Source organism: Sinocyclocheilus rhinocerous, unplaced genomic scaffold, assembly GCF_001515625.1.
Source record: "Sinocyclocheilus rhinocerous isolate Xijiao unplaced genomic scaffold, SAMN03320098_v1.1 scaffold962, whole genome shotgun sequence".
Classification (NCBI taxonomy): domain Eukaryota; kingdom Metazoa; phylum Chordata; class Actinopteri; order Cypriniformes; family Cyprinidae; genus Sinocyclocheilus; species Sinocyclocheilus rhinocerous.
The window spans coordinates 250969-260622 of NW_015656169.1; the positions used below are offsets into that span (position 1 = coordinate 250969).

Genomic DNA, 9654 nt, shown 5'->3' on the forward strand with positions numbered 1-9654 from the left:
GCGTTTATAATGGATTCCATCAAACACACTGGCTAAATCGCACACTTGCATCTCCGGCAATTACAAAAAACACACATTTACACAATTCAGCATTAAGGCGAGCCATTAAGCAGCATATGAAGATCCATCGGGGATCTCCAGTCAATATTTGCGTAAAGTCTGATTTACTGAAGCATATAGCACATGTTGAAGTGCGTCGCTGGAGCAGAACGCATTCCGGAGCATGGGTGTTGAGAGGTTTGATGACGCCCATTCTCTCTCTCCGTTGTGCCCGAGTAAAACGTAAAGAAAATCTAATTAGCAAATGTTAAAATGTGCTAAATTTTTGATAAATCTGCCTTGGAGACTTCAACCAATCATACATGTTTAATTGGTTCTGCGCTGAGAAACGCAATGTCGTATTTTTCCTCCGTGCCGGATCTGAGAGGGAAAGTCACGCTGGGTCCATGGAGAGCAGGAGATGAGATTTTGAAGGGGCACCTTGGCAGGGGCCAGTAGTGTGTGTTTGGACTGAATGAGTGTGATATTATTGAAACTGTCTCTCTCTCTTGAATACAAATTTCTCCCTGCACAAAGCTGCTTCCTGGCCTCATTAACCTGAAGGAGCCTGCCATTGTTTGCAGGAACAATCCAAACAATCCTGCCGTTCTCAACAAGTTGCAGCTGCCGCCCACATTCGGAAATTCTGGGGTTGTGGGAAATAATGACGGTGAGCGTTGAGCGTGTTTGCCACGTGTTGATTTAGCGCAAAGCTTTCGTGTTAATCGGCTGTGCCAAAACTCCAACTTTGTCTGAATCAAGACGGAAAGGCTTTTGGACTCGTACTGGGAGGAGAAGAACATAGGAGAAAAAGACACAGGGAAGGAATGGCAGGAGATCAAACTGAAAAACAACAGACTTCACAGAGCTATCAACGATCACAAGGTAACGCAAACACAATGGAAACGAAATGGGGAGCGAGTGAGAAAAGAAGTGCAAGAAAAAGGGAAGAATGAAAGAAGAGGGAAGGAAAAGTAGGACGAAAACTCTGTCCTCTTTGATACAATTCGGCACAACGTGACTTTGTTCGTGAAGAGAGGTGGCAGCGCGAGACAGAAAAAATTATTTTTCAATCCCATTTTTAATAGAGCAGAGAATAAACAGAGCAGAGACACCAGCAGGAGGTGGAGCAGCATTACAGGACAATGAGAGAGAGAGAGAAAGAAAGAAACAGGGAGGCAGAAAGGCTGAGAGTGCAGTCAAGGGCAGGATGTCAGCGTGACGGTCACTTCTGCTGTAGGTGAGGCTCCATGGCGTTCTGAAACATTATCTCAAGGCTAATTGGTTGTGATGTGCTGTAGGGCATGTGGGAGGTTCATGGCTCTACCCAGCACTTCCCACCACGCAGAACACCCACGGTCCCAGAAAGCAAAGGCCTGCGGTGCCGCCCATGTAGCGAACTGACCTACAGAAAAAGAGGCATACTGGGATGTGAAGCTCACAGTAGGGTCTGAGACAGCACTGGCAGTCATCCTACTGACCGCGTGTTTGTGTGTCTGTGTTTTCCCATTCTGTAACATTCAAATCTCTCACGTTGGTGTGCATGTGTGCGTTCACCATTGCTATTGAAGCTCTGCAGGGCAGACTGTGTCTTCTTCTTAAACTCCTCAGAGGAGAGGACCAGCCCACTCTTCATCATGTCTTTGTGTTTCTTCAACATGATGTCACTGTCAATCACAACCTGCTGGAACCACACCCACTCTGAATTCAGAGCCTCCAGCAACTCCAACACCTACAGAGACGGAAAGAAAGAGCAAGAGAAAAAGAAAATCTAAGAGCGCTGAAATAAAAATAAAAGCACAGTCAAATATGAAATGGAGGCAAAAGATGAAAGTGTATTTAGAAGAAGATTTGACTGGAACACCTGAGGGAGTGTATGTGTGTGTGTGTGGCGCGACACTCACAGCGGGGTCGACGGCAACCTCGTATTTCTCAAGGATGGCAAACTGCTCGTGGATGGGCGGAATCTGACTTTCTATCTTACTCAGATCTGCCTGCAGAGTTTCCAGAAGTTTTAGACTCTCTCCCAACTCCGGCAGAGTCTGAGGAGGCTGAGACACCCTGAAAACACACACAGCCAATGACTCTGTGCGCATGGTAAATATTTAATGCCTATTGAATGAAGTGAATTACACACAATAACTCAGAACTAGTCACATAGATGCCCTGTTTCAAAACATATTGAGCTGCCTACCAATGTAACTTTTTAGTATATGTCGCTATGGAGTTGATAAGGAATTCTGAGTGGTTTTTAGCATGATGAAATGCTGTGGCAGGGCTGTTGCTACACAACAAAATTGCTAAAATTTTAACTACAATAAAATGAAAACAGAAATAAAAACTTCTACTAGTTCAAAATATTAATTAAAAACTATAACAGTATCTCAATGATACCAAAATAACACTGGCTCAAGTCAAAAGAGCCCATCCCTGAATCTCCACGATATTCTCTTGCTAGTCGATGGAACTATTTATTAGCATGTCAGGCCATTAGCTTAGCAACAAGCTAATGCCAGACTCTATTGGAATCAACAGAGAGGTTTGTCGAGTCTCTTATGCTCTTCACGTGAGGGGTGTTAATTGCTGTGGCATGCATGAGTGACCATTAAAAGGGTCGCTGCCCATGAAGAGCGTTTCAGATTGGTCACTTATGAGGTTTCATTTCAGTTAGGATCCCAGCTGCTTATATAGAGAGCAGACAGCGAGGCACGATTTTGTAACAGAGCTCTCACACACACCTGAGAGCGTTTTCCTGCAGGAAGCTGTGCAATTCCTTTAGTTTGGCACTGGCCATAAGGCTGAGCAGCTGCGTGAACTTGCTCTGCCACTCGTTACAATGTTGCAGCAGAGAGAATTTGAGTGGAGAACAGTCCAGCAACACGAACTGCAGACTTAACACTGTCTCCTCCTTCTGGACGTTATTCGCCACCTCTGTGTATCTGCACAAAGAGAGAGAGACAGAGCATAAATGAAGTAGATGATTCTCATGAAACTAATCTTAAACCATAGCACAATGAAAATGTATATATAAAAAATTCTATTATGTACATTTTAACACAAGAGATGTGCTCCTTCTTAAAGATTACCAATCATTTAAAGTCTTATTTTGGCTTTTTTTTTTATTTTTTAGTTGTGTTATGTAAAAAAAAAAAATCTAACATGACTACCTGGATAATATAATAAAAAACACCTCAAGTTCATCAAGTAAGTTCTCAAAATGGCAACACTTTATGCTGTTTTGTGAAAGCAACAAAGATGTATTTTCCCTTGATAAATCTGTAATTAAAGTTCAAAAGAGTTCAAAGATGGACACTTGGATGCTTGTCTCTTAATTTTTTCTTCCTAAGAATGTTGTAATTGTATCTGTACTTCATATTCTCTACACTACATATTCTCATTACCGCTATTGTTGGTACATTTTAAAAGATAATGATTTTAATTATTACTAATGGCCACTAAATTACTTTTGTAATCTGTAAGATAATGTAATTTGATTGTTTGTTTGTTTTTGCTCACTCATAAACGTTGCCCTATTAATAGCAATTTAATTTGTCATCTCAGTACAACATACCTACTGTAAATGAAATTAGTTTTTCAAGAAAAAAACAGTTCAGCATCATTTGATTTTGTGAGTGAGTGTGAAGATAAAGCAAGAAGTTACATTAACCATAGTCGTTTAAAATAAAATGTGTCTGTGCATGCATTAATTGATGTGAAAAAAACTTCAGACATTAACGGGGGCGGCAGGCAACACACAAGTGTCCTCCCAGCATGCACGAGGTCATTAATGCACAATCACACACGAAGTCTCTGTCTCACTGCACACACTCACTTTCTGATCCACACACACACTCAAGCATCCATTGTTGACATGATAACGATTTGGCGAGTGCAGATCAAATCTATAGGGAAAAGATGTTGACCCTGCCCCTCAGGACTGGCACATCTGTGCTACAGACACGTCAATAGTCTGAAAGGCCATCACATCGTTTCTCATGTGACCTCAAACACACCCCTCTAGTGTGCTTGCACGACTCATGCATTTTAAATGAAAAGAGATGCATGTATGATGGTGAGAGAAACATGGTAAATCCTTTAGTGGATTTGTTCACTAAAGAAACATTTATTTTACTAGTAGCACTGCGAATAATACATAAGCTCACAAATCTTACTAGCGCATACTTTTTAGACCATTTAGACCCTGCTTTTACAACCTTAAAAACTAATTTTTCTACTAAAAGAGAATGAAGGAAAGTTACAGACCTGGCTATGTCAGCGTCAAAGGAGGTTACTGTAGGGTTGAGCCGCTGGTAGCGCTGTATAAAGCCGTCTTTTTCGATTTCCCAGATCTCTCTGTGTTTGTCCCAGGTCTTCAGGTAGGTCTGCAGGTAAGATGCATTAGTCACCATTCCTGCAGCTATGGCTCCCTGGAGCTTACAGATCTCTTCATCTTGCTCTGAAACAGAAAAGGAGTAAAGCATTGTTGATGCCAAACAACTGCTGATTATTTTAAGCAATACACAAATGATGATGTGAATGGATTTTTTTTAACCCAAAAATGAAAATTCTCATCATCAATTAGTCACCCATGTGTCATTCACTTCCTTCTTTCAGTGGAATACAAAAGAAGGATTTTGTATAAAGAGAGTGGATCCATACAATTCATAATTTCTCCTTTTGTGTCCCACAGAAGGAAGTTATATGAGTTTGGAATGACATGAAGGTGAGGAAACAGGAATAAAAAGAGGGCATACATGGCAAACGTAGGAGGGATATGGCGAATGAGATTGAGAGAGGGTGTACCGATGATGCTGTGGATAGGTTTTCGCTGTGAGTGCTGGCGGGTCAGCAGGTCTGGCAGACGTTTGAACCCTGACATGGTCTTGATGAGCTGAGAGCTAATGCTGTTCACTATGTGGGCCAGTTTCTGGAGAGAAGGGGAGAAATCCACCTGGACAAACAAACACAAACACATACAGTGGAAAAAATGTTGTGGCACAAACAGGGGAAAAATATTTTCAAGGACAGAATCATTATATTCATTAAATACAAACTAGGGCTGCCAAATGATAACAACAATTACATGGTATTAATTTTGTGATTTATTTATAGTTCAAAAGTTTGGGGTCAATATGTTTTGTAAATAATTTTATTCAGCAAGGATGCATTAAATTGATCAAAAGTGATAGTAAAGACATTTTGCAACAGAGTAATGTTACAAATGAATTCTATGTTGAAAATAAATACTGTTTTTTGAACTTTCAAAGAATATATATATTCAAAGAACCATTAAAAATGTTTCTTGATCACCAAATCAGCCTATAAGCAAAAGCATATAATTTCTGAAGGATCATGTGACAATGAAAACTGGATTAATGGTTGCTGAAAATTCAGCTAAGCCAACACAGGAATTAATTACATTTAAAAATATATTAAAGTTATTTTGAATTGTAAATATTCATTGTTTTTACTAAATTTTGACCAAATAAACCTCTCTAATAAACTTTTAGTGTATTTTTCCTATTGTAGTGAACACATTAACACACAGCTTCAAGGAAAAATAACATGTAAATGAACTGAAAAGGAATTATTCACAAAATCATTTACAAAAAATGCAAATAATCAAATGATATGTTAATAAGGACTGCATCACTTTTCATGTTGATAGCCCAAAAATGTTTTGACTGTTCTCATGTGAAGTTTCATCACAAAAGTATGTAAATGTGACCACTCTGACTCTGTTAATGTAGGAAAGTTTTCAAATATAGAATCATGAGTCTCAGAATCAATTTTTATTTTTATTCCTGAAATATAACAGAATCTTGATCTTGCTAGCTTGTCCAGTGTCTTGTGGTTTCTGTGACCGTTTATAATTGTCACTGTGAGAGCTGGAAAAGGTGTGTCGCAGCAACTATTGTACCAGCGTGCATTCGGTTGTCGATCAGCCTGACGGATATTCGTTTCGCTCTTGGTGTGAACAGACCATTCATCAATGATTTGTTTTGCTTATTCATTTTGCATTCAGTGTGAAAGGGCCTTTGATGGTGTGTCCTGAGCTAGCATTAATGCATTTCCCTTCCGTCTGGCACTTAGAGCGCTTTGCCTGAGGCAGTCGGTCTCCACAGACCAATGCAACCACTGTCCCTAAAATACACTCAATTAAGTCACACTAACGTTTCTGCTTTTTCTTTCTCACTGTGTTTAGCTGACTAAGCATCATGGGACATTACCCATAGGCCTTAGTCCAAATATACCTCTGTAGAGCTGAGCAGTAGAGTAAAATGCTGAATAACGCAGCAGTGCTGCCACAGCTGTGATTTATAGAGGTTGTGGTGTTCTGAATGCCCTCTGCTTGATGTATGATAGTGTCTTTATGCTGTATGTAAAACACATGGCCAGCAGCTCTCCGTGACCAACACAATAAATCGACACAGTTTTTGTATTTAAACTTTTTGCCTTGAAATCACAGAGGGTATGTTTGTGATGTCTAAATGTGAGGTAAGGGTCACCTCGTCACGTAAGCAATGTTATCAATAGCCACTGCATTATTAGATTTGACAAATAGAGTCTGTCTGTGTGTACCTGAGCAGGAGACCGAGGAGTCTGTTGTGTCAGTACCACCTCTACTCTGAATAAGGGGTTCGGGGATGTCTTGCTGTCTCCATTGATGGCTTTAGAGAGCTCCTGTAGAGAGCGCTTTATATTCACACGAAACGCCTCCTCAACCATTCGGTCCATCTTCTCCATGTATGACACCCAATGCTGCTGCACCTGAAAACACACACAAATATGGAAGTCAATCGGAAGTCCTTACCATAACAACCTCAAGCTACTTTAGGTTGTGCATTGTGCTGATTTTACACCAACAACACTCCTTAAACAAGGTAAATCATTAAATCACAATGTATTGCTTTAGTAGAAAAGATCCTAAGACACAACAAACAGACAGTCCAACCTCTGGGCCATCTAGGTGGAAGGTCCCATAGACTCTGGCCATGATTTTGATGATGTCCTGGTGAGCGTTCTGCAGTCGGAGCAGCTGGCTATGCTGATGACTCTGCTGATCCTCCTGTAACTCCAGGTCTCCATAGACCATCTTGCCATCCACACGCACCAAAAGCAGCTCACTTATCTGCTCGCAGAGCTTAGAGGCAGCTAAGCTAGCTGCCTTATACTCATCCACCATTAACTGCACCTGTGGGAAAGATGAGAGATCAAAATCAGAGAAAGCAGAAAAACAAAGATAGAGTGCAAATGTTAATCTCAAAACACACAGCTTAGTAAACTGTAAGATTTGATCATTTTCTTTATAACAGTTTTGTACACAAAGATTCTCTACACAGCTTCCAATGAGCTTCCACTTTACTGGTCTTTCGGCGTTCCAAAGCCTCTAAGCTATTGTGAAACAATACTTCAGCATTTACATATGGGAATACATGTTTTACTTGTAGTGAGGAGCAACACACAATTAGTTTTGACTAAATTCTCTGAGAAGAGTTATAGCACAAAGCAACCATTAAAAGCTCAGGTGCTCCTCTATTAGGCTGTCCCATCTAATGACCAAATGAATGAGGAAAATTAATTGCATTGCATTGCAAAATAAAAAATAAAAAAACAGAGAGAGAGAAAAAGAAAAAGAAAAAAACAGAGTGAGAGAGTGTGGTTGAAAATCTGTGTGGTACTTGCCAATGCAGAATTTACCACCACAATGCAGTGTACGTAAAAAAACTAAACAAAAAAAGAAACTGAAACAAACAAAAACAGCAAAAACAAAACCAATACAAACCAAAACTAAAAACTAAACAAAAACAACAGAACAAAACACAAACAAAAAAACTTAAAGAATAAAAACAACCTAAAACACAAACACAAACATAAAAGCAAAAACAAAAACAGCAAAAACAGCAAAAACAAAAGAAAAGAAAAGAGAAGAAAAGAAAAGAAAAGAAAAGGCAGAACGGGTGTGAGAGGAATGTGGTGGGAGAAGGATGGAAAACACATTCAAACAGAGCAGCAGGGGTTTTCCAGCAGGATTTTCCAGCTCATGTCTCCCTCTCTCACTCTTCTACAGAAATAGAGCATCTGATTTCAACCTCTATTCCTGTGCTCAAAATTAAAGGAGGCAGTTCTTATCCACAAAGCATCAAGCTTTCGCATCCAACAGCTCTCTATTCAATCTGTGGAGGGCAGCGATACTGAGACGTTTCTGAGAGTTTGCACAGAGGTTCTCAGAAGCATCTTACATGCCGCATAATCTCACTCTTCCTTCCAGCTCTGGATCCAGCTCGTCTCATGACTTTTTCATGGGATGAAACGTGTCACATGAAATAAGCCTCAAAGGGGAAGATTACTCTATGTGCAGGAGTGTGTAGAATGTATACTTGCATTTCTAAGTGTGTGTGGGTGTATGTAAGCTCAGATGTGTCGTGTTCTCCACACTTCTCCATTACCACTGAAGCTGTTGCCAGCTCTGTTTTGGACTCGAAGGATGTCTGACATATACTGAGAGATGCCTGTGTGGCCTTTATTAAAGTAGATGGGGCATTCTGCTTGTATGCCTTTGCGTATGTGTGTTTGTGCATGTGCGTCTTTACCACATGGCTAAAGGGCACTGCCAGTGCTTTAATATCATATTGCCTTGTACAATGTAGGAGTGATGGACAGCCAGCAGAGGAAGTGAATAGATTTCACAATTGCCCTCCACTGAGTCGCACTTCCATTCTCAGTAAAGCCTGCTGCCTTATTCTTGCATTACAAAAGCAATCGCCCCCCTAAAATAATGGCAGGGGAAACACTGCACTACTGTTCAAAAAGAGAGAAAAGAAAAGAAATGAATACTCTTATTCTGCAGAGATGCATTAAACTGATCAATAGTGACAGTAAAGACTTACTTTGTTTCCAAAAAATGACTATTTCACATAAATACTTTAAAACTTTCTATTCATCAAGGAATCTTTAAAAAAAAATTGATCACGGTTTCTACGGTTTTCTTAGATAGAGTGTAAGTGTCTTGTTTCAAAAACTTTAAAGACCCCAAACCTCTGAATGGTAGTATAAATGGGATAAAATGGGATTTATATAGTTGATTCATTCTTCATATTTTCTTTTGGATGTCTTCCTAATAAAGTGCCAGCCAACTGTTATATTTATTTGTCAAAGCCAGCCCTTCTTCTCACAGTCCAAACCCTAACCTGTTGGTCTCCCAACATGTGAGAAAAGTTCTAAACCCCTTAAAACTAACTACAACTGAATTCCAAACGTTCTTGTCTACACTCAATGTAAAAGTTGTAAACATCTGTCATTCACTATAGATGTCTCCTTTATAAGCTATTAAACCACAAGCTTATATTTGGCCTTCCTGGTCTTGTTTAATAAAAACAGCACCTGCCAGATATCTGACCACTAATTCTAGTGCAGCATTTGCGGTCTGTTACAGAGCTCAAATCTCAGACCACATCTTTAAAGGGGTCATATGATGTTGCTAAAAAGAACATTATTTTGTGTATTTGGTGTAATGAAATGTGTTTATGCGGTTTAAGGTTCAAAAAACACATTATTTTCCACATACTGTACATTATTGTTTCTCTTGTATGCCCCGCCTTTCTGAAACGCGTC

The 9654-nt window shown here is 39.8% G+C and overlaps 1 protein-coding gene across 1 annotated transcript in view; it reads right to left on the reverse strand.

Moving 5' to 3' along the window:
* Positions 1-9654, reverse strand: part of LOC107719783 (dynein, axonemal, heavy chain 2) — a 138668-nt gene that overhangs the window by 110053 nt on the left and 18961 nt on the right. The window contains exons 10-16 of the mRNA XM_016527297.1: positions 6995-7234; positions 6622-6810; positions 4843-4990; positions 4303-4495; positions 2778-2978; positions 1944-2100; positions 1597-1771 (exon numbers count right to left, since the gene is read on the reverse strand). Coding sequence (XP_016382783.1) covers positions 1597-1771; positions 1944-2100; positions 2778-2978; positions 4303-4495; positions 4843-4990; positions 6622-6810; positions 6995-7234 — 1303 coding nt within the window. The remainder of the gene's footprint in view (positions 1-1596; positions 1772-1943; positions 2101-2777; positions 2979-4302; positions 4496-4842; positions 4991-6621; positions 6811-6994; positions 7235-9654) is intronic.